The sequence below is a fragment of the Dendropsophus ebraccatus genome, chromosome 5 (genome assembly GCF_027789765.1).
Source record: "Dendropsophus ebraccatus isolate aDenEbr1 chromosome 5, aDenEbr1.pat, whole genome shotgun sequence".
Taxonomy (NCBI): domain Eukaryota; kingdom Metazoa; phylum Chordata; class Amphibia; order Anura; family Hylidae; genus Dendropsophus; species Dendropsophus ebraccatus.
In genome coordinates, this window is record NC_091458.1 from 96,611,931 (window position 1) to 96,638,024 (window position 26,094).

The 26,094-nt window shown below is 39.3% G+C and overlaps 1 protein-coding gene across 1 annotated transcript in view; it reads left to right on the forward strand.

Annotated features, from left to right (window-relative positions):
- Positions 1–1,515: 1,515 nt before the first annotated feature.
- Positions 1,516–26,094, forward strand: part of MYO16 (myosin XVI) — a 202,436-nt gene continuing 177,857 nt past the window's right edge. The window contains exons 1-4 of the mRNA XM_069972945.1: positions 1,516–1,771; positions 2,460–2,530; positions 7,112–7,255; positions 23,526–23,634. Coding sequence (XP_069829046.1) covers positions 1,546–1,771; positions 2,460–2,530; positions 7,112–7,255; positions 23,526–23,634 — 550 coding nt within the window. The 5' untranslated portion in view covers positions 1,516–1,545. The remainder of the gene's footprint in view (positions 1,772–2,459; positions 2,531–7,111; positions 7,256–23,525; positions 23,635–26,094) is intronic.

Genomic DNA, 26,094 nt, shown 5'->3' on the forward strand with positions numbered 1-26,094 from the left:
ATAGGTGTGTTCCAAGACAGCTAAGATGTCATTCTCATTATAATGGAGGCATAGATTCAATGGAAGAGGCAGTTTTTTTTTCTTGAAAGAATGGTTGATGCAAACAAATGTGCTGTTAATAGTTATGAAGAACAATTATTTTATAGAATTGGATTCTTTATTAGATGGAAACCTCTGGGTTCTATTCATTTTATAAGTAGGGCCTACCTTTAGGGTAGTTATAGTTATATATATTTACAAATGTATCTTCAATACACCTATGTCTGTAATGAAGATGGTGATGTATGTTTATATAATATATCTTACAGTCTTATATTACCTGTATTGCACTGAGCTTTTGTACGCATAGTAAAGAAGAACACTAATGTAGGCAAAGGTGGTGCTTTCATGGTTAACACCCTGTCAGAGGTGTAACTTCCTAGGATATGCCATCACATTATTGTTTCAGCTAAAACAGTAGGTAGTCAGCTACTAACAGCATGGATTCTGTAAGAAAATGATTAAGGGGATAATCCCTTTAAAGGCTTTGGACACCTTTTGGCTATGTTCACACAATATTTTTTCACCTCCGTTTAAAATTACGTCCGTTTTTTGGAGTCTAAAATAACAGGTTTGGGTTACTAATTGCTCTTTGGCTGTGGCTTAATTGAAAAGTCCATTGAATTTAATAGTAAAAACAGAGAAAGAACAGTGGAAAAAGAAAAACTGTGAGTGAACAACTAATAAAAAAAAGTCCACTATTTGCAAAAGACGTCCAAAAATAATGATCATAATCATTAGTTTGACGTCTGTGGTAAAAACGTCAGTTATTCAGTACAAAGTATGCATTGGACGTCTGTCTTTCCATTGTGTTCAATGCATTGCCATTGCAGTCAGTTAAATCGCAGCAAAAACGGACGTTATTTTAAATAGCAAAATCGGCCGCATTTTCTCTATTTTTGACGTTGTGTGAACATAGCCTTTGGAAGCATTTTTTATATTTTACAAATAATTATATTTTAATTAATCCATTATACTCATTATAGTAAAAAAAAAAACCTGGTTTCTTATGTATGGATGATTTTGTTAGTTTTCTTCTCTACAGCCTGCATATTTTCACATATGGTAAAGGTTGCTGAGTCCTAATATACCTCAAGAAAAGTGCTTGAGGAAGTACATTTTAAAAATAAAGATAAGTAAAAGCACAAAACACCTGTATACAGAAACCAAAAGAAGAAGTGTATCCCAAATAAGCTGTCTTCAGGTGCCATACACAATGGTTCATTGTAAAATATACAGCAATTCTGAAGGATATTAAATTGAATAAGACAGAGCAGCCTGCACTATATGTGAATACATTACAGAAACAGAGCACCTTTCTGGTAAAGTTCTGCTGAAAAATAGTTACTATAAGTCATGATAATAAAAAAAAAAAATTGCGTTCAAATGTATCCATAGCGTTAAGTATAAATTTAGATGTGATAAATTAGTGGGCCTTCCAATAAATCTTCTATTATCTCTCTTGTAGGCTGTTTCCAGCTCTGTAATGTTTTTCGATCACATGACATGGAAATTGACCAATGTTTGCTGGAGTCTCTTCCTTTGGGCCAGCGCCAGCGTCTGGTGAGACGTATGCGTTGTGAGCAGATTAAGGCCTATTATGAACGTGAAAAGGCTTTACAAAAGCAAGATACCTATAAAAGAAAAAGCAAACAGAGGAAAAATTATAAAGTTAATTTCCAGCTCTCGGACAAGATACAAGATGCAATAATCCACCATGATGACAAAGAAGGTAGGTTAGTGCTTAATCCACTGCACATTGATACAATCACCATTAAATGCCCATTGTTATTATGTAAAAAGAAGGAGCTATAACTTTTGTATTTGACTGACTATTGTTAAAGCCTGAGGTTTGGGTGTCCTCTAAGCCTGATCTCCTTGTAACCTCGAAGTAATATTTACAGGAGGGCAGGGAGCTTAGATTTTGGCTGCTGTTTGCAAGGTTCTTAAACTGCAGGACCAGATAAGCTGTCCCTGTACCACTGAGATGAAAGCAGCTGTGATCTCAGGATGAATTGTACATCCACTTGGAATTTATATCCAAAAACAAATACAAAATCAGAGCAAATCATTCCTTAAGAGATTTTCCTTTTTTATGTAAATAAACATGTTTTTTTCCCCCGTATAATGAAAAGTTAAATAGCATTTTGATGATTCACCATTTTTAAAATCTCTGCTTGCTGTCAGTGGATAAAGATATTCCTGTCTGGATTTGGAGTCTAAAAATCGGTCTTGTCCAGCCGCAAGGTGTACTACTAATTTAACTCCTGCATTACACATTTATTTTCCATGTGTCAATGTCATCATTTTACAATTACAATCTGTGCGTGCTTTAAAGATAATGCTACATTTTACAATGTACAATATTATTCTTTAATGATAGTAATATTGTGTATTTCTATTCATACAATTTGTAACAGTTTTGCAGCTGTTAAAGGATGGAGCCGATCCACATACACAAATCACTTCAGGGGGATGCCTGCTTCATCTGGTAAGTTTAAGACCTTGCCTAAAGCTGTGTATGCAATAATATATGCAACAAAGTGCAAGAAAGAGAGATAAGGGCACTCACCCGTATACGGCAAATTTCTCCTTTATTCAAAAGATGTGCATATTAAAAGTCCGTGCAAACATCTTACATGCGGGCAGACGCCAAACCACCTTCACGGCGTGTACATGATGGCCATTTCGCGCGAATGCGCGCTTCAACGGAATAATATATGCATGCAATATGTGTACAATAATGCAATTAATATACAGTCAATTTAGCATAATAATAGCTTATCTTACATAGTGTGTAGTGGTATACTTGTATAGCAATACGGTTATACTAATTGCAGATAAGTTCTAATAATCCTGCTTGACTGTTGTATAAAGTAAAAAAAAGGGGGAATATAGGAAGAAACAGTGAATATAGACTTGCTTAGCGATAACAGACGTTTACTGCATGTACAAGGATTCAGATATTTTTTTTAAATCCACTGATAGCTTTTATAGAATGCAAATAGCAATAGGACATAGGTCAAAGGAAGTGTTATCTCTTAAATTTGTCCTCTGTGGGTAATACAGGATGACTCTTAAAAAGACATATGTAAAGCCTCTAACCTGTCAGTAGAATATGGGCTAGTATTTATAGCCATCAGTATCCTTAGAATATACTGAAGCGCAGACTGCTGTAATAACATTTAGTAACATAACATTTAGTGACCCATGTATAAAGATACCATGGGGAAATTTAAGGGGTATCCCAGAGGGATTTTTTCCCCTTTAAAGGACTACCTCTAGAATGTTCTACAGGTTTTTAAGTTACATGTGTAATAGAGATGAGCGAACCGGGTTCGGGTTCGAGTCAATCCGAACCCGAACGTTCGGTATTTGATTAGCCGGGGCTGCTGAACTTGGATAAAGCTCTAAGGTTGTCTGGAAAACACGGATACAGCCAATGACTATATCCATGTTTTCCACATAACCTTAGGGCTTTATCCAAGTTTAGCAGCCACCGCTAATCAAATGCCGAAAGTTCGGGTTCAGATCGACTCGAGCATGCTCGAGGTTCGCTCATCTCTAATGTGTAATAATTCAGTCCTTCCAGTACATACCAGCTGGTGTACAGTATTTCTCTGCCTCAGGTAGACTGTAAGGCCGCATTCACACTACGGAATCGGCACTGAGATTCCAGGCAGAACTCGGGTGGAATCGGCGGCAATTCCATAGTGTGAATGGGGCCTAATACCTGATCTGACTGATCAGTGCAATGCACACCATTACTATAAGCAATCTAATGTTTGCTTGTAGGGGGACTTTAAAAGTGAAAAACAAAAAGTTTTAAAAAATATACAGAGCCCGTGCTATAATAAAAATTCATATAACCCACTTTCCCAAGTAAAAAAAAAAGAGACGGCTGACGCTTTTTCTGTTTAAAATAACATGCATTATTGCCGCATCTTAATTGACCTCAATTAAATGTGTTGAAGTCAATGGAATGGAGGATGTCCAATGCACACAGTGTATTAAATGATGGACATCTACACGGACGTCAAAATAATGATCATAACAATTATTTACAAACGTCTTTTGCAAACACCAGACGTTATTTTTTAGTTTTTCACACACTATTTTTTTTAACTGTCCTTTCACTGTCTTTACTATTAAATTCAATGGACTTTCCATTAAAGACAGATCCAAAGGGCAATGAGTCCACCTGAACTAGAATAATGTAACAACACCCGCCATTGTAATAACGGGTGGCCAAACTATGAAATGACGGACATTATTTTGACCTCAAAATGACAGGTGTCATTTTGTCTTTTAAAAACTGGACTGGAAAAAGAGTTTTATAAACATAGCCTAATATTGTTCTAGTAAAATATAACAAGTTGGGGAAAAAGCCAGAGTTGATGATTTTTCACACCTCTGTACCCACAATCTGACCCAACCAAACCGCTTGTACCTTCACATAGCTGCTTTTAATCCAAGATCTGTCCTGCGGTCCGTTCGGCAGGTGATGCAGTTATTGTCCTAAATAACAACTTTTAAACTTACAGCCCTGTGTCAAGTTGGCGTGGCCTAGAGTGTGTGTGCCCTAGGATTGCAATGCTCCTCCATACCTCCTCCCCACCCTCCTCATCACTAGGAAAGCCCCCATGCAGGATTTTACCTATTCTTCACGTGTCTGAACACTGCACAGGTGCCTTAACGATCCAAAGCAGGTGCAGTGTTCACACAGGTGATGAATAAAGGAAATTGTTCTAGGGGCATAATTAATGATGAAAAGGGTGGGGAGGAGGGATGGAGGGGTGTCGCAATTCTAGGACATGGGTTCTCTAGGCCATGCCAATTTGACACAAGTTTAAAGGTTGCTTTTTAGGACAATAAGTGCATCTCCTGCCGAATGGACCCCAGGACAGATCTTGGATTAAAAGCAGCTATCCATAGGTACAAGCGGTTTGGGGAGGTCAGATTGTGAGTACAGAGTCGCCTTAAAGCTACTCTGCTTTAAAGAGCTGTGGCTCTTAGAAGGTGAGGAGAAAATGATTAAAAATACAAAAATTAAAATTTTCTGTGTCCACAAGGCCAAAGTTGCCTGTGTCCTAAAAGAGACTTTGTCAGTAGATGTATGCTTCCCTATTTGAGGGTAGCAAAAACTTAGTGACAGAGGAGCTAAACAGAATGATGTATCACTTACATTGTTCTGTGCAACTGATTTAGAGCAATCCTTCTGAATAACAAGAAGTCTGAGCAATTCACACTAGTCATCTCCATTATGTGCAAGTGCTCATTAGTCTTTGATACTCATTAGCACCAGCTCCCTTTGCCCACGGGTCACTGATTGGTAGCTGCCTATACTGTGTATATATACTGTGTATATATACTGTGTGAGGCTATGTTCACACTACGTAAAACTACGGCTGTAGTTCTTGCCGCAGAACTACGACCATAGTTTTGCGGTGTGGAACATAGCTTATCTTCAATGGGATCCTGGCCGGAGCGTACGCACATCGTATACGCTCCGGACGGGATCTGTGCGGCCCCGCAAATAACTGACAGGTCAGTTTTCTACGGCCGGAATTCAGTGAATTCCGGACACAGAAAGAGCTGTCAGTTCACACAGTGAAGCGAGCGGCTCCGGCCGCTTGCTTCACTGTGGGCTTTGGGAAGCTCTGATGCGGGCGCGTGCTGATGCGCCCGCATCAGAGCTCCGCGGCCAAAAGATCATCCGGCCGGTACTTTAGTACCGGCCAAGATGATCCGGCCAGAGATCGGACGTTCCGTGACCCGGCTGGGGTCACGGAACGGCCGGTCTCTTACGTAGTGTGAACATAGCCTATAGGTAGACAATTGTTTATCAGAAGCAGGAAGAAAGAGAAAGCGGCACAGCATGAAGCCCATTCTTCTGCATATCAGGGGAAAGGCTGAACAGAATGATGTAAGTAATACGGTACATTGTTCTGTTTAGCATTTCTGACACTAGTTTATGCTGCCCTCATTTAAGTCAGCACAAACTTAGCAAGAGATTCCATTTAAAGCATTAATTTCCTGAGGTATCAATGTAGGTATGCAGGTAAAATCAAACTGTTTTATAACATCCTGTGCTTCAGTCTAATTTTAGAATACAAACAGCTGTAAATGGCAGCCTGTATTATACAGGCAGGATAGGGGCTTGCCCTATTCCCTTTTAGCATAGAGTCTAATCACTAAGGCTGCAGTATGTTCACAATGGGATCTTTAGGGAATAGACAGTTCATTGTCAGATAAAGTAAATACATGAACCATGAAATCATTTCATACAGGTAGCACACCATACACCATAGTTAGGTTTTGAATTAAATCAGAATACCCCTTTAAGTACAGAACCCATTTACTTTACAGTTCCCCAACAGCCATTATTCGTTGTATGCTATCTCTCCACATTGGGGGAGAGTTATCAAACATGGTGTAAAGTGAAACTGGCTAAGTTGCCCCTAGCAACCAGTCAGATTCCACCTTTCATTCCTCACAGAATCCTTGGAAAATTAAAGGTGGGATCTGATTGGTTGCTAGGGGCAACTGAGCCAGTTTCACTTTACACCATGTTAGATAAATCTTCCCAATTGTGTTTATCACATGAGCTGCACTTTATATTTCAACCAGTTTCAGGAACTGACCATACAAACTGAATATCTTCCAAAACAGACCCCCCTTTTTACCCCTCCCCCCCCCTTAAGATTTTGTCCTAATTTCTCTAAGTTTGCATGCACTTCCTCCTTGCTTTATGTACTGTATGTGTGATATGCAGCTCATTGTTTTCAGACTTCTATGGCTGCTATTATTCATTCTGGCTGCTCAGCAGGAAACCACCTCTTCTTTAGCCGTGATGCAGTTGGATTTTGACTTTGCACTGACATTTACACACAGAGTGCCACAATATTACATATTTCTTGATAGTCATATAATCATGTCACACTACAAAAAATGGAATATTTAATTATACCGATTCTATAATCCCTTGAATCACAGCTTTACAATGTGAAAATATTCTTTAACATGTACCTGTGTTACCCCAGCTGTGAGAAGCTATTTTTATCTCTTTCAGTGTGCACGCTATGATAATGCATTTGCAGCAGAAATCCTCATTGACCGTGGAGTTAACGTGAATCACCAAGATGAAGAATTCTGGACTCCTATGCATGTTGCTTGTGCATGTGACAACCCTGACATTGTCCTCCTGCTTCTATTTGTAAGTACGCAGATGATGTGAACAACATTAACCCTTAGGGGACACAGCCAATATTCCTTTTTGCGCTTTTCTTTTTTTCCTCCTCGTGTATATAAGGCCATAGCGCGTGTACCTAGAGACCCAGATGAGCCCTTATTTTTTGCACCACTAATTGTACTTTGCAATGGCTTTTAAAAAATTAAAACCTTAAAGAAATATATATATGTTCCTTAAAATTGCTCTATTACCATGCTTATAGCGTTTTTATCCTTTGGTCTATGGGGCTGTGAGGGGTCATCTTTTGCACCATGATGTGTTCTTTTTATCGGTACCTTATATGCGTGTATGTGACTATTTGATCGCTTTTTATTACAATTTTTCTAGATTTGATACAACAAAAAATGTGCAATTTTGCATTTTAAATTTTTGCTGCATATAGCACTCGGGATCGCAGTGGTTCAGAGCGGGGTCACCGTGCGACCCCCCTCTGAACTCCCCTAGAGATGCCAGGATGCACAGTAATGTCCTGGTGCGTCTAGGGGGTTAAGGGGTGAGATATATTATGCTGCAAGTGACCAAGTTAATGTGTTAGAAATGGGAAAAATAAGCATAAGGCCTCATTCACAGGCCCGTAATCTATGGATCCTTATTCCCGTATTTGAGTTAGTGCACATTGTTGTCTATTGGGCGCAAACCAACGTTACAAAAAATGGACATGTCCTAGTGCAGACCCAGATTTTTTAAATGGATCCTCTCATAGAATTCAATGGGATCCGCAATTTTTTACCTGTAAAAAAAATAGGGATGAGTTTTAATTGACATGTTGAAAAAAAAAGGACTTACAGAAATACTAATGCTTTACAAATGCACTACATTTTCCCAATCCGTAATTTTTAGCAAATTGTACAGGTGGATAGCAGGAGTAATCTACGGACTTGAAGAAAATACTGCACGTGTAAGGAGACTGGGTTCACACCACGTTTTTGCAATTCGTTCTTTTCATCCATTTTATGCAAAGAAAACCAAATGCATTTGTGGGCATCGGTTTTGATCCGTTTTTCCATTGACTTCCATTATAAAAGAAAATAGATTAAAAAAAGTTTTTTTAGCATACACAAAAACGTAGTCGACCACATTTTTGTGTACGCGCTGCACACGTTTTTTTTCATCTTTTTTTTTGCATAAAACATGAAAAAATCATTGTAAGCTATAAACAAATGCATCCTTTTTTGCCTTAAGTGGATGAAACAAAACAGATTGCAAAAAACTCTGAAGTGTGAACTCTGCCTAAGAGTAGGAATGCCTTTAGAGATACTCACAAACAGCAGGTCTGGGGAGTGTTTCTGGTATGTATTTTTTAGTGCCCACCAAAGTAGGAGCAAAGGAAGAAAAATTGTAAGAGGGAAAATGTCATGGATGCCTAAAGGCCCTATTACACTAAACGATTATCATCAGTTACAGCCGACAATCATCTTGTGTAATAGAAGGCAACGATCTGCCGTCATGAACGATGTCGGCTGATTGTTGCAGTCGTTTGTCTTTCAACATGTTGAAAGATAAACGACTAAAATAGCAACGATTTACTGCCGTTGCTTCATGGAATAGAAGCGGCGGCAGACCGCTGCTATCTGATATGGACTGCCGGGACGATCTAAAAGGTAATAACAGGCTCCATTGAAGTCAATGGAAAATTAGCTGCCGGTGCACACACAGTATAGAATAACGTCCATAATTGATTACAACTGTCTAAATAATAATACTTGTTCACACATTGTTTTATTTTCACTCAAAATTATGACTGCATTTTGGTAGTATTTTACTCTAGGTTAATCAACTTTTACTAAGGGTTAATAAACTTCCTAGATTTCATTTTAAACACTTTGAAGGGTGCAATTTAAAAATGCCAAGCTTGTAATATTTGATTACCTGGGGCTGAAGAAATTGGATGCAGCCCATAAGCTATATCCATGTTTTCCAGGCAGCCTTGGGGCTGCATCCAACTTCTTCAGCCATCGAATACTGCACGCTTGGGTTCGGAGAAAACCCGAATGTGCTCTACGTTTGCTTATCTCTAATGCAGACCCCGGAAATCCACTTCAGAACTGAACTGATCCCTAAAAAAGATCAGATTTTGATATTTTCTTGAAAAAGTGGAAAATGCTGTATGAATTTTAAGCCCTATAAGGTCCTTTAAAGGTAAAAGAACATTTCCAAAATGATGAGTAGACATATTATCAATGTATAAACGTAAATGAATAACTAAGTTATGTGGCATGACTATCTTTTGTACAAAAAAGGGAAATCTAATAGATAAATTTATTGGCCAAGGACCATTATACACGACAAGACGGGTCACCTATTCCCACCGCCTACCTCTCCCCTTTCTCTTGAACGTGTACCTGCCCAACTGCCCAAATCTTATTGCATTACTCAATAACAAATTTAAAGTTTTTGATGCTGCGTGGTCTCCATTGGACACATATTAGTCCAGAAGAGAACATGGCTAACTCAGTCTGGTCTTTATACCCTTACCCACCTCCTCTGCACTTATAGACTTTACCGGCCAAGGTATCTGTACCAGAATCCTTCCCATCCCTCTTGTCTTCTGCACCCTATTTTTTTATTGTCCTGTCTGTTCTGTCTGAATACCATATTTTTTTTTTGCTATTTCGTAAGAGTATCTACTCTTATTGTGTGAAGTGTTTGACCCAGTATTCATATTACTAATATTTTAGGTTTTTGTATTTTCTTGTTAAATGTATACTTACAAATATACATGAAAATAGATTTATTTGCCACAATTTACCATTACAAAGTACAATGTGTCACGAGAAAAAATTCTCAGGATTACTTGATGCATTGGAAAGTTATTACCACGTGTCAGTTATTACTCATGTCAGAATTACAAAATAGGGCTTTGGCATCAAGGGCATGTGCACTCTAAGGAATACGGGCGGATCACCGCCATTCGCGTCTGCGAGCATCTTCGCCCGTGCCATTCACTCCATTCTATGCACAGGCGGATTACGCCGTCTGCCCAAAGAATGAACCTCTTCATTTTTTGAACGGGGAGTGGAATCCACCTGTGCATAGAATGGAGTCTATGGCATGGGTGGAGATACGAGCAGGGGTGAGCGGTGGAATCTGTATCAGGGTATCCGCCCTGGATTCTGTAGTGTGCACATACCCCAAGGCTGCGGTTAAACGTCATCTCTTTTCCACTAAGCCACATCCCTTTTCAGACGAAGCAAAACATTGTCTACAAGAGTCTGAAACACAAACTAAATGTGGTGTAGGTCCTTCAATCCAGTATTTGGTACATCTGGATTAATAAATCTGCCTCTGTTTTCTAGACTTGAAGCAGATGCCTCTAATATTGGAGTATGCAGTTCATTAGGACATGCTTTACAGTTCTTTCCAGATATGCCACTCTGTTGTACATTTTTATTATCTATTAGCATACTTCAATAGGAGAGCCTCCAGACAATACAGGTGACAACAATGACATACATTTGCAAATCAGACAAATAAGTGAGGTAAGCTGCTATGTTGATTGATTTCCTCAGCTGATCCAACCAATATTAGAATCTTTTTGTTATGAAAAAGGCCTTAACCCCTTCAGGATTAGGGACATTACTATACATCCATTTTTGCAGTGCATTTCTGCTCATGAATGTATGTACATTAAGTTGTTGGATAAAACGGGCACAGCTGTGCTCAGCTCCCTGCAGTTAAACCTAAAAATGCTGCAGTCAGTGCAAACACGGCATCTATAGGGAAGAACAGAGGGCTAATTCTCCCTCTGTTCACTATCAGGACCCTTATCAGAGTCCCAATGGTAGCTCTGACAACCGGAGGCCTCCCTGAGACCTTGCATTAAAGTCAATTAAATCATGGCAAAAACGGTCATCTAAAATGACAAAAAATTGTCCTTCAGGAGACTGGACCTGGATTTCTGGTAAGTATAGCTTTGTTTTACAGTAAGATAAAAATAATATTAATAATAATAATAATAATAATAATAATAATGAATGTATTTAGTAAACTCATTTCATGTCACATATACTATTTATTTAGATTTTGAAAGCACACATGTACACTTTAAAGCACCACAGAGCTATAATCACATAAAATAAGACAGGTGGGATGTGGGATTTGAAAAGTGGACCCTGGTTGTTAAATCCAAAATTTGTCAGATCCGGAAAGAGTTAATAGATTAAGAGAAGTTATAGACCTAGATTCATCGAAGTCTGTAAAATAGAAGCTGATGTAAGCTGACCACAGTTACCAATCACAGCTCGGATTACAGGTCAGATAAAATAAAAGTTGAGTTTCTATTTTACACACTTTGATAAGTCTGGGCCATAAAGGATTCAGCAGAGCAAATAAAAAAGGAAAACTCAATCTACTAATCTTACATATGAGAGTGTATTGTGGTTCCTATTTAAAATAGGATAAAATAACTAAAATACAATAATCACATTTATAAAATGTGCTCTCCCCCTCTCTGTTAGTGTTAGAGCACTAACTATGGCAGCTCACACAAGTTCTATATAGACAGGAAAGCACTTTAAAAAATTGAGCCTGGGAGAATTCCATTTGCTGTGCACAAATTTAAAATGAAAACTGAGATCACACAGCAAACTCTTTAGTCCTAAACATAGTGAGCTAGAGTTACCATTGTGTTTTAGAGTGATTGGTGCCATATTCTGTGTCAAAAAGTGCGTTTCACAACCAAAGGATGAGCATTAGTGAAAAGAGGGCATGTTTTTTTTAGGAAAGAGCATATCTTTAGTGCAGATTTGTGTGCCCCAATTGTGGAACATTTTAGAGCAAAGTGAGCCAACTAATAGATGTTTTTGAAGGGATACTCCGGGCAAGGGCTAGCAACGTGTCCCTGAAGCAGCTAAGCAGCAGAACAGAGTGGTAAGATACCTGCACCACAGCAGGAGCCAGGCCGGCTGGGGGCGTTTCATTCATTATCATTAGAAGGGGCGGGCTGACGGGTGTGGGGTAGTGCTCCAAACAGCGCATCCTCTGCGGCTCCTTCACAAAAGGAAGCTATTAGTAGGTAAGATTCATCTAACCTGCAGATAGTTCTCTTTTAAGTGTTTCTTACCTAATGTTGGAATACCCCTTTAAGCTTTTAATCCCTCTAGGACTAGGATAATTTGGCCAAATTTAGTATGAAGTATGGCCCAAATTACTTAAAGGTTGTATTTCTTGATCCAAAATTCTTTCATTTTACGGATCACTTAAAATTACAGCTACTTTTTCAGTTTGGCAGATTTATAGCAGATCAATCTAGGCTGACTGCATTCAATGTAAGAACAAAAGCCTATTATACTGGAAGACATGAAGTGGCCAATCACAAGGTCAATTGGCTTACCTGTGAGTCTGAACTGCTTCTTGATGGTTAGTTTAGGCCTTCTCAATTTATATATACTGTATAGTAAAATTATTGTCTGGCTATGTTCCCACACAGTATTTTTGCTCAGTATTTTTTGTATTTTACCAAAACCGGGAGTGGATTGAAAACGCAGAAAGGCTATGTTTACACACTGTGGAAATTGAGTGGATGGCCGTCATTTAATGACAAATAATTATTGTTTATTTTAAAATAACCTCCGTTATTTGCCATTACATGACGGCCATCCACTCAATTTCCACAGTGTGTGAACATAGCCTTTCGTTTTCAATCCACTCCTGGTTTTGGTTGCAAAATACTGACCAAAATACAGAACAAAAATACTGTGTGGGAACATAGCCTCAGTGTGTATTTTGTCAAAACTGATAGTATTTTGTGGTCAAATTTAGATGTTTTAGCTTACCATATGGTTTGTGTATTCATGGAAACATCTGATGCTTAATATTTTGTGCCACACTCTGAAAAATAATCCACTGTGAATGGATTAGGTTTGTCCTTAAATCCAGACGGTAGATTAGATTTTGTGTAACTTCTCATCCATAAATTGCTATCTCGGCATGCTAGAACCTCGCACCTTATCAGCTGCCTGCGATTGCTGTGGTTTCCTAAACATTGCAAAGTAAAAACAAACCATTCTATGCAGGATTGCTCACCGAACCACTCTATATAGACAACTGTTTGTTGTTTCCCAAGGCCTGATTATATACAAAACATATTAATAGTTTGCTGGTGTTTTTTTAAATTAACAACCTATTCATTAAAGCATTTGGAGAGGATGAGATAAAATAGGTGATGCAGCTCATTGGTTAACAGCTGGATTTCTGAGCTGCAGACTGCGACATGACACAAGAGATATCTTTATCAATGTCATGCCTCTGTAGAATGCCGCTATGTGCTTGGAATTGGTTTTCTTCTTTCTTAACTCAATGCAGTTTTTCCTAGTGAGTGCACATCTGATATCAGTAATTGCTTAGCCTCAAGGCCGTGAAGCTTCATACAGTGTAGCTAATGGATATTGTTGAATGGCAAATGTATCTGGAAGCGTTTGCAGCACAAAAAAACTTTATGATAGGTAAGTAAACATAAAACTATGCAGGCCTATATGCATTTTGCATATACTAGTTAAACTAAATCCGTATTTCTCTCCTTTAAATTTTTATATTACTTATAAATTCACAAGTAGTATTTTGTTCACCGTTTGGTCTAAATACTGACCAAAACATTGTGGACGGAATTTTTTAAGCAACTTCCTTTGGATTGGGATATGCTGTGAATGGCACTTTTGGAAAAGCCTTTGGGGCTTCTCTAAAAAATGGACAGAGCCACTATGCCACTGCCATCAATTATAGCAGAAATCTATGGCAGCTCCTACTTGGTGTAGATATCTAAGTTTGCTACAGGGGTAGCTACTGGCTGAGAAAATCACAGACTTCTCCTGGTTTGTACTCTTTATTGGTCGTGGTCCGATCACCCCGACCGATCGGATGTCTGGGTATCAGATGTGAGGAGAGATGTACATTGGTTAAGTAATCTCAAATATTGCGATGTGAACATCAAGTGTAAAGGAGTCCAAGAGCAGCCATAGATTTGTGCAAAAAATGTGTAGCCTTTAATGCATCATTAAGCATAGGAGCAGCAATGTTTCGGCCATTAATGGTCTTTGTCAAGCTCAGAGCTGCACTGTCGAAACGTTACTACTCCTATGCTTCTATGTTTTATTAAAGAGATCATGGTGCCAACCCTATCAGTCTGCTGCCAAGAAGCTTTTTAAATGAAAATATTAACCCAAAAGGGAACTCTAGTATACCAAAGTTGACTCATATTCAAAGTATGTGGTGGAAACTTTTCAACATACAGTGGTACCTCGGTTTAAGAGCAACTTTGATTGAGAGCATTTTGCAAGAAGAACTCATAGTTTTTTTAAATTGTAACTTTCTTTCAGAGCATTGCCTTGGTTTAAAAGCTTCCTGTACTGGGTGGGAGGGGGAGCAGCGAAGGGGCATGGTCTGCATAGGGTGGTCTACAGCCCTGTACTCTGACCAAGGTAGCCTCCTTCATCTTCTAAATCATAGCAGATTAACTTCAGGCTGGGGGTTGTATCAGGGCACAGGACTGTGGAGGCAATCTTGCCATAGCTGTAACTCCTCTCTCCCTGGACAGAGAGTGCTGCTACACTGTACTCACCCTATACACTGCTCATTCCTTCCTGTAGTCTCTGCCTTGTGTTTCCCATCCTCTCAATTCCTGCTATAATGTGCATGCACTTACACTCAGCTATAAACACTGCTGCTATAATGTGCCTGCACTTACATTCAGCTATACACACTGCTACTATAATGTGCCTATACTCAGCTATACACATTGCTGCTATAATGTGCCTTCACTCACACTCAGCTATACACACTGCTGCTGAAAATGTGGCTGAGCTCACACTCTGACATTCACACTATCTACAAATTGCTGCTGTTTTTTCATTCCTATACACTTACTATACGTTATACTCCACATGCTGATTGCTATACTCTACAGTAACTTATAATATGACATATCCAGCTTTCTAAATGTTTGTTTTACCTGTTATTCAGAATTTAAGAAAAAAATCATTATTTTTGGGGTGTGGAACCAATTGTCTGCATTTCAATGATTTCTTATGGGTAAATTTGCTTGGTTTTAAGAGTGATTTGGATTACAAGCACTGTCCCGGAACCAATTATGCTTGTAATCCAAGACACCACTGCGTACCCTAGCAATTAGCACTCACCACTTAGGGCACTACTACTGCTACTAAGACACACTGTGCCCTCTGCATATAATACTGCCACACACTGTGCCCCTGAATATCACTAACACACACTGTTTCCTCTGCATATAATACTGCCACACACTGTTCCCCTGAATATCACTAACACACACTGTTTCCTCTGCATATAATACTGCCCCACACTGTGCCCTCTGCATATAATACTGCCCCACACTGTGCCCTCTGCATATAATACTGCCCCACACTGTGCCCTCTGCATATAATACTGCCACACACTGTACCCCTTGATATCATTAATACACACTGTTTCCTCTACATATATTACTGCCACACACTGTGCCCTCTGCATATAATACTGTCCCACACTGTGCGCTTTGCATATAATACTGCCCCACACTGTGCCCTCTGCATATAATACTGCCACACACTGTACCCTCTGCAAATAATACTGCCACACACTGTGCCCCTGATTGTTATTGTAATGCATACTGTGCCCCTGATAGTATTTATAATACACAGGGATATAGCTACACAGTGATTTACAGTGCACAATTTGTTTTAAGACTTTTTTAAAGTCTACATATAATTATTACCTTTGTCTGGAAACAGGTTTTGTACTTTTTCTTTCAGTTTTATTTCATAGCTTTAAGATCATGTTTAAATGTATATATTTTTTTTTTTATTTCAGAGGTTAATAATGATAATATGACTTTATTCTTGACAGAATGTAGCATCCTACTAAGCACAGTATTGAGGTCAGCTACAATATTCTAATTGTAATAAGTAATGAAATAAATCAAAGATTTAACCTACTTTATTTAGTGGAACATTTGTCGCCTAGGGTAAAACAGTTGCTATCTTTTGGCTGAAATATTAAATTTTATTTTAAAAAAGTAGCTGATTAAACTGTTGTTTGCCAGTGACCAGGAGGCTTTGAAAAGTAAAGATTATCGCGATATATCAAATAAAAATGACCGCAGGAAAGTAACCAAAATCTCTTGGGCCACAATGAAAATCTACAAAATCTCCCACCTACCTTGTGCCATTTATAATATTGGTGCCCACCAATGTGACAGCAAGGGCCCCGTCAGTCGACAGGTGGTCCCTATCAGTAGCCAAGCCTTCAGTTATGTACAGTACTTTATTAATATGCTTTCCTCACCCAGCGTTTGATGTATATGTTTATTTGAGGATGTGCAGCCACTTGTATTATAGGTTTTAGAGTAGTTACAGTATGTGTACTGCAAGATTTATGACTGTTTTATTCTAAGCTTAGAGACATACAGTGACCTAACTATCTGCCGGCTGTTGTTCTTGTATAGGTCCTAATGGTGCATTGTTCAGTGGATAGAACAGCAATAACTTGACAAACACAGTTTGATGATTGTGGTACCATTTATACAGGTGCACTGGTACGGTAATACACTAATCAACCCACTCTCTATCTCCTCAGTGGAGAGGCCTAATCCATGTACTCTCTGACTCTTGTAGGCCCAGTTTTACACTGGTGATCAGCTTTTGTCTGTATACTACTTGCCTTGACCCTTTTTCCTGTTATTGGCTGTGCTTTTGCCTGACACCTGCATACTATACCAACTCTCCAGTGTTTGACTGAACGGACTGCAGACTGCACTTCTTTTTTTAGTCCTCTGGTACCTCATACTGATGCCAGTTGTTGCAATGGGACAGCCACTACCCACAGTTCTGCTTTAACATCTTAATACAAAATAAAGGGAGAAAGGGAATTTAGACCCACTCCTAACTGTAACTCAAAGTCAATCAAGGATCAGTCTGTTGCCTTGCTACAACCAGCTTTAGGCAAGGTTCACACTACGTATATTTCAGTCAGTATTGTGGTCCTCATATTGCAACCAAAACCAGGAGTGGATTAAAAACACAGAAAGGATCTGTTCACACAATGTTGAAATTAAGTGGATGGCCGTCATTTAATGGCAAATATTTGCTGTTATTTTAAAACAACGGCTGTTGTATTGAAATAATGGCAGTTATTTACTGTTATATGGCGGCCATCCACTCAATTTCAACATTGTGTGAACAGAGCCTTTCTGTGTTTTTAATCCACTCCTGGTTTTGGTTGCAATATGAGGACCACAATACTGACTGAAATATACGTAGTGTGAACCCAGCCCCAGGGTGCAAAACTCTCCGGTCACGAAACCAGAACTACTTACATGGATGTCACTGATGTTACTAATGTCATGGATAGTTTTGAGTAATACTGATGGTCCACTCCTGCCCCATGTCCCATCTGCTTCCTTGGCTGTGTTGTCAGGTAGTCATTATTTATGACATCCTATGGCACGCTTTCACTCCAGAGCCCAGCCAACAGTCTCACAGTTCAGGCTTCTTCACAGCTCCCTGCCCCTGTTTCCCCAACTATGGTTTGGGCTGGATGCAGCAAATCCCAAAGTGGCAGCATGTCCCGCAGGCCAGGAAAGCTCACTTGATACTTTACACCTGCTGCACTAGTGATCTGTCAAAACGTCTGCTGACCAAATTGGTGATGAATTCCTCCCTGTGGCCAGAAATTTGTGTATCCATGGATATGGTCTCATAGGGGGAGATTTATGAAAGGGTGTAAATATACACCTGGTGTAAACTGCCCACAGCAACCAATCACAGCTCAAGTTTCAGCTCTGTTAAAATAAAACAGGAGCTGTGATTGGTTGCTGTGGGCAGTTTACACCAGGTGTATATTTACACCCTTTCATAAATCTCCCCCATTGTGTTCGTATCCATGGATACCCAAACTTCCGGCCACAGAGAGGAAATTACCGCTGAGGACATGTGCACTGTTTAAACTTACACTGACAATACAACGTTAACCACCTGTGTGGTGAGAAATCATCATATATCTGTCCTCCATTTTTCAAATATGATTTAGGAGAAAAAGCTTGCTAGCAGGTTTGCCCATTTAGCCGTCATTTATCAAGGGGGTAATGCTGCACAGATGTACACTGACCATTAAATGTGTAATTATTTCTTAGGGTGCTTTCACATGTACCGTATTCCCAGCGGATTCCGCTGCGAATATGTAACCCCGCCCCTTTAACCCCCTGCCGCCCCCAGCCAGCAGCATACATTACCTGCTCCGCGCTGTGGCTGCATGTGAGGCTCTGTCTCGCGTCGGTCCCCATCAGCCAATCAGTGCTGCCTGTGCACTGTACAAGGATTCGCAGTGGATTTCACTACAAGCTCCCAGCGTGAAATCTGCTGCGAATCTGGTTTGTGTGAAGGCACCCTTAACATGAGTGATAGGGAAATTTGAAATGTTTACTAATATATCTGAATAATTGTCACATAATATGGAAAACTACAACATTCTTAGCTACAAATCCTTTTACTTTATTACTGAGCAACTCAATGTTCATAGAGTAGACTTAAAGGGCAGTGAAATGACTTGAGAGCATTTGTGTGTGTTTATTTGGCTCAGTTGGTGGCAAAGTTTCCATTAATGAGCTGCTAAGTTATTGCTCTGGTGCGGCTTCTCCTCAGACACGTGCCATGATTAAAAGTTCAATTATATTGCATACCACTGGCAACATCAATGTAGGCAATTACTTTTATGAGTGTGGTAATGTCAGAAGTATTATATATCTGTTTACTTTTAATGTTGAATAAGAACTAACATGGACAAGATAATTCATTCCATTATAGAGGTCATTTCTAGTTTACTAAATTGTACTTCAAATTATGAGAATTCTTAGACTTAAATAAAACTATTGTATGAAGGGCAGATTTTTTTCAAAATCCAACAACAATTAAATGTGTCCCTACATATTTTTTGTCCTTGTCTGGTTTTGTCTGGATTTTGCTATGTTTTTTTTTAAGCTTGTGGTAAAAATGTATACTGCAATGTGTGAGCAAAAAGTGGGAGGGAGGACTTATTAATGTCTGAAGAAGGAACAGACAACCAAAAAGTAGCAAAAATGTGCAAGAAAAAGAATTCAAATTGATAAAAACATTCCAGTCATTAACACATGGATTAAACCTGGCACCTGGATTTATGACCCACTACATGGATACACTCCACAGATAAGACTGAACTGACCAACAATCTTGGACTTCCAAATAACCTTTAATTTACAACAAGTCCTTTTTATTGCCCTGGCTTATCTATGTGATGTATATACCCCCTCACCCCCCCCCCCCATTCACAGATGTCTCTCCCTTCTGGCTTGTAACATCCCTAAAATGTTGTGTTGTTTCTGTAAGTCACTCATTTGTGAACTTGTCTGACGAAGGGATCTTGTGAATCCCGAAAGCTCACAGCTCTAACAGTTTTTTGTTGGCCAATAAAGGTATCACTCCTAAAATACTTTGATTTCAAGTATTTACCACGATAAGAAAAAGAAGAAAAGACTTTTGCCAATCTGCACAATATGCTCGCCACAGCCACCCCTTGTACCTTATTTACTACAATTTACAGCTTCTAGCAGGGATGATATATAGTGGAACCCTAGGCCGGTTCTCAGATGGTGTAGACTTTTGAGGCTACCGCACAAGTAGCTTTAAAAGCACCTGGAATTATCAGAAGGTGTGTGCCTCTTTATAAATTTAGAGTTACAGTACATTGGTGGGGGTTTCAGAGCCATCAAAGCTGTAGATGCATGAGATACCTAGGGCTATGTTCACACAACGTTTTTTCAGCTCCATTTAAAATCACTGCCTGGCCTCTACTTAGTGCAATGAAAGCTGTTGATGCATTATTCTAGTTTGGGGTTACTAATTTGTCTTTAGCTGTGTCTTACTTGAAAAGTCCATTGAATTTAATAGTTAAAACTGAGAAAGAACGGTGATAAAAGAAAAACTGTGTGTGAACAACTAATAAAAAATGTCCACTGTTTGCAAAAGACGTCCGAAAATAATGGTCATGTTCATTATGTTGACGTCTGTGGTACAAACTTCCTTTATTCAATACATTGTGTGCATTGGACGTCTGTCTTTCCATTGACTTCAATGCATTGCAGTGCAGTCAGTTAAATTGTGGAAAAAACTGATGTTATTTTAAATTGCAAAAGTTTTTCACTATTTCAGTATACATGCTTAATGCATGTACTTGTAGGCCCAGTTGAATACTGGTGGTAAGCTTCCATCTATTTTCCTCCTGCCTCATTGCCTGTTATTGGCTTTGCCTCTGGCTGCCACCTACATACTATACCAACTTTTCAGTGCTTGACTGCTGGCTATACCTCATTGCCTAACCCTCTGATTCCACACACTGATGCTATCTGTTGCACTGGGCCAACCACTACTGATATCAAGACCATGCTTGGGAAGCAAACTGGTATGCTCAAGCAGCCTAGTTCAGCTTTCGTATCTTGGAGTGGGATGGAGAGCAAAGAGATCATATTTATTATGAACTAGAAACAATGTTGCCCATTGGGTTGTGACTCTCAAGCAACTGTTAAGTCTTTACTTTCTTCTAGTTAACCAGTTAGTGAACCTAAAAATAATTGACACAGTCCAATCTTACTAGCTGTTCCCCAAATTGCAAACTTACTTTAGTGAGGAGGACAGACTGGTTAAGGTGGTGGTGGTGGGGGGGAGGAGCTATTTACATATGCTTTGGAACTGTACTAAAATACGTCCCTTTTGGGAGGAAATAGCCGCCTTTATATGATCGGACATTGGGATCTCTTTCCCGTTTAATGCTATGTACACGATTCTGGGATGCACGCTACAACTTGGGTTGGGGACGCCGTTGCTCCGTTGGGAATGTCTGTTTCCTTCTGCTTTGTAATCTGTATTTATTGTAACTTTGATGAAATAAATAAATAAAATTTTAAAAAGAGGAGGACAGACTGGTCCTTTAAACCAAAGTCAACAAGATAACTGAGATCTTAGCCATCTTTTCTCTCCTTTTCTGGAATTTTTTGAGCAATCTCAGTTCATATGCAGGCAGACAGGACAAGGTGAACGATATTTGTCCAGTCGTTCCAATCATAGAGAACATACTGTCCCTACTGATCTTAAAAGATTTTACAAAATGGACAAAGCAACTGAGCAATTTCATCTAGACTCAACACCTGCAATTACAAAGGACGATTATTGATTTAAATTTTACGCCTTAATGACTTTCTGCACGATAATCGTTCAGTGTAATAGGGCCCTCAAACATTTACATATTGAACTCTGCTCCTTTGGATCTCTTCTCAGATAATATTCAGTCCCTAGAGATTCAATTTGCCTGGTCATTCTATTATTCCAGGAGGCTAATGTTTCTTGAGTGTTTATTATAGGATGCTTTATACTTCTTCTTGTGCTCTGTACTCTAGGTCACATGCTAAATGCCCTCATTGACTTTGTCATATGGTCCCTCCTCATGTTCCTATGTCTTTTCTTCCCCCTCTATGGTTTGATTTTCTTAATTAATCAGATTAGCCAAAGCAGAACATTTTCCCACAGCTGTCTTATCTACTGTTCTTACTAAACTCTTACAGAGTTTGCCTTTACGTTGGATAATATACAATAGTTTCTCCCGATATTGAATTTATGTATGACAATTTATTTACAATTTGAAACATGCAAATCCTACTGGATGGGATTATTCTTACCTTTTTATTTCCATATATTATGACACAGTATATCCCGTTAAGTATATCTATGTATCTCTATATTTCTTCTTCTGTTCTACTACACTTACTGGTTGTGCCCTTGTTAGTTTCCTGATCATTTGTAATTCTTAAATTAATAGAGAATAAAACGCAAAAAAACTTAGGGACATTTCTTGCCTTTACAAGGGTTCCTGGCACCTTAATTTACATTTGAGAAAATGTTGCACATGTTTCAAGCAATGTAGCATCTTTGTATGAGCCTTTTTAACGTTATTTGTAAACATTAAAGGGAACCAATCACCACCAAATAGCCTTTGCAGCTGTAAATACAGTGTAATTGGGCTGGTACCACTGTTTACAAACATAAAAGTATTCGCTATTAGCGTTACACAAATCCACTGAAAATAAACTGTGTACATCTCTTGCGCTATATGATAATTATACTTAACTAAGCATGTGGGCGGTCCACATCCACAAAGTAGACACAGCTGGCAGGAATGATCCTGTGTAATCACGCCTCTCTGGGTGTATCGGCACTAAGGGACAGCTCTGTGACGCTGCTGGCTCCTACAGTGACACTTATGCATGACTACTGAGGATTTTTTACCGTCAGCAATGACTACTTTACTACTGAGAACAACCTACATGCTTAGTTAAATATAATTTACATATGGTGTTGGAGATGTGCAAAATTAATTTTGGGGGGATTTGTGTAGCGCTAATAGTGATTTTGCAAACAGTGCTTTTACATTATATTCATAGCTACATAGACTGTCTGGTAGTGATTTGCTCTCTTACAGTGAATGTACCTTCAGATTTTTTCATGAATATACTGGCACTGGTGCAGGGATGCCGCACATGCCACAGTCCTTTTTTTTAACAGCGGGCCAGTTCCCACGTGGTGCCTGGTAATAGACCGGTGCCATGCATGGGAACCAGGCCATGGTTCAAAAAAAGGACTGCAGGACTGGCATCCCTGCGCTAACGTCTATTGATGTAAAAATCTTAAAGTAATCTTAAATCTTTAAGTAAAATGCCAAAATTTTGTCTAAAATTACAGGAATTAAAAATAGACACTGCATGCCAAATTTACTATGCATTTTGAACACCATTTAGACATCATAGTAGCCATTGCTTTGTGCCATAAAGAAGTGCCCATTAGGGCAAGAAAGTTACAGTGCATGAGTGTGAACATGTCAGGTGCATATTTTGGTTTTAGAGATATCAGAAATGGATGCATTTTACAAAATGTGTGCACTTGTACCTATAAGTAAAGTGAAAAAAAATGTATAATGAGGCTGTGTTCCCAGAACTTCTTTATTTGGCTCTTTAACAGCCATCTTCTTGGATGGTCATCATTTTCATGCGGACACACTGGCATAATTTGCATACAGACATAATTTGCATAACACTCCAAAAAGATTGCCGTTAAAAGGCCAAATAAAGGCGTTGTGGGAACATAGTCTGAAACCGCTTGCTGCATTTCAGTAATTTCAGGCTATCCTTTTTTTCTTTTCTTCTTAGTCTGGTGCAAATGTTGTTTTGCAAGATGTGAATGGCAATATTCCTCTTGACTATGCCAGCGAAGGAACGGAATCTAATTCAATTCTTTTAACTTATTTAGAAGACAATGGTACGTATAAAAATGTTTCAAAGAACCATCGTATTTCTCCTTCTTTCTCTGATTATTCCTTTCATGTCTTTCTTCCTATCTTTTGCTTCCTACCTTTCTTTGTTTCATTTCTTGTATTATCTAGATGGGATACATATAACATCATTTGCATCAATTCATGTCTAAGGGTAGTATTTTCAGGAAATTCGAGAAAAATAACTGTTTATATGAGAGAGTGAGGGATAATTAATCATTGTTCATTAATGGCTTCATTACAATGGAAATGTGAATGTATGACTTCTTCCCGTGCCGCATGCAGCTTAATGCCTATTATATGCATACACGCACAGTGGCCTTTAAGGTAATGATTATAGCGTGGTAATGAAATGGTAGAATATCTCATTAAATGGTCATGATCACACTAACTGGTTGTGCAGTGGTGGCTTAAGCTTTACATTTATTATGATACATTGTTTCTTACAATATAAAAAAACAGTACATGCAATACTATCTTACTGTACAATCTTTATTGAGCATTTACATCGTATTCTTTATTTCTTTTAGTATTATACATGCTGCACCTTTATGAAATGGTTAAACGACACAGTGTCAAAATCCCATTTATATTCTCAAACAATCTGTGGCTGCGTTCCTTAGAGGACTGTTAGAGGCCATTTTACAGATATTCCTGATTCTCCACAGTTTACACGCTCACAATCCTAAACCATGACTGCTCAAGCAGTCAAGGTCCTAGAGCCGGCAGAAAATGCCTCGGAAGAACAGTAGCAATTCATCAGATCTGACAGTAGCTTGAAGGCCTTTGTATATTCCAGACAACATGAAAATAATTCAGAATTAAAAATTAAAGTTTTCACTGTAAATAAGCAGGAAAAAAGACTAGGGGGGCGTATTTATTCTGGGGCCACATATTCTGTGTCATAATTTAGGATGGGGTACCTGAGTAACTTCTCATTACATTTTCATTGTATTGGCTCAATACTTTATCATGCTGCTTATATTAATGTGATTCTTGCACTGTGTGATCCTTGTAACATCAGCAGTTAGCAAATACTGGTGTATTGTCTCTCCTGGCATGCACCATCACCAGGGTTTCTGTCCTGTGGTGCACTCGTGGTGTACCAAAGCAGTTCCTAGTGTGGCACAAAGGGGCCGCTTGTGTGCTCTGGCTGCAACTTATAAAGGCCAGTGTACACATCTATAATGTGTACCTTACAGTCCTGGCTCACCGTATCCTATTTAACCCTACAGGTAACTTCATATAGAAGAGACATCTGAGCCAAACCACAAATTTTGAAAATAATTAATAAAGTTTATTTGGACAATTAATTTGAAAACATGATTATCACACAAAAATTCATAAAAAGTTCTTTATAAAATGGAGGACAACACAAGACAGACAGCACAACACAAGGAAAGGGAGACAACACAGATCACGCATGTGTCATATGAAAGAAAAACATGTAAGATGCCTGCTTCAGCCAACGAATTATATGTTACAAAGCGCCATATGCATCATGTAGTAAACAGAAAATGGCGAAGGCAAAGCGTGCTAATTAGGGATGTTCCAAACCTGCCGAGGTTCGGGTTCGTATGAATCCGAACGCTCGGCAGCAGACTCCCGCTGTCTACCCGCTCCGTGGAGCGGGCGGATACAGCGGGAGTAACGCCTGGAAAACTGGGATACAGCCTATGGCTGTGGCTGTATCCCAGTTTTCCAGGTGGTCCTCCCGCTGGATCCGCCCGCTCCTCGGAGTGGGCAGACAGCGGGAATCATTACCGAGGGTTCGAGTTCGTACGAACCCGAACCGAACTCGGTTCGGACCATCCCTAGTGCTAATGATGAAGTAATGTAAAATAGATTAGTTTACGGATATAAACGAAAAAATGGTAAAGTGCATAGTGCTAGTAGTCACCTCAGGAAGGAAAAATGCAGTGCATAACAAAAAGTAAAGTAAAGACACCATGCAATTGAGCCGTGTAGCTCCCTTACCCACAGAAACACCCCAACGCACGTTTCGGTGTGCCCTTCGTCAGGAGGTGCATGATGGGAAGGGAGTGTGGTGTTTACAGGCTGAACAACCAATCCGGAGATGTTACTCACAGGTGAAGAGTATAAGTACTCAATTTACCTGATATGCAATATTACTAAGAGATCTTCGCACCGGCGCCATCTTTCATGAGTCACAACAGTGCGACGTCAGCGACGGGCCTCCATCACTTCCGCCTCCACAACTGCAGATGCCCCAACCAATATGGCCGCCGGGAGGTACAATGCGCATGTGCGAATAATAAGCTAATACTGTCAGATGGATTCTATTGCTGTTAAAGAGTTATTTATAACGGGGATATTTAAACTATAAAATAATATTTGGATAAGTGGATGCCCATGCACGGACAACCCGCGGCACTGCGCATGCGAAGTCGTCGCCTGCACAGTTCCCATGAGTCAGCCGGAACATT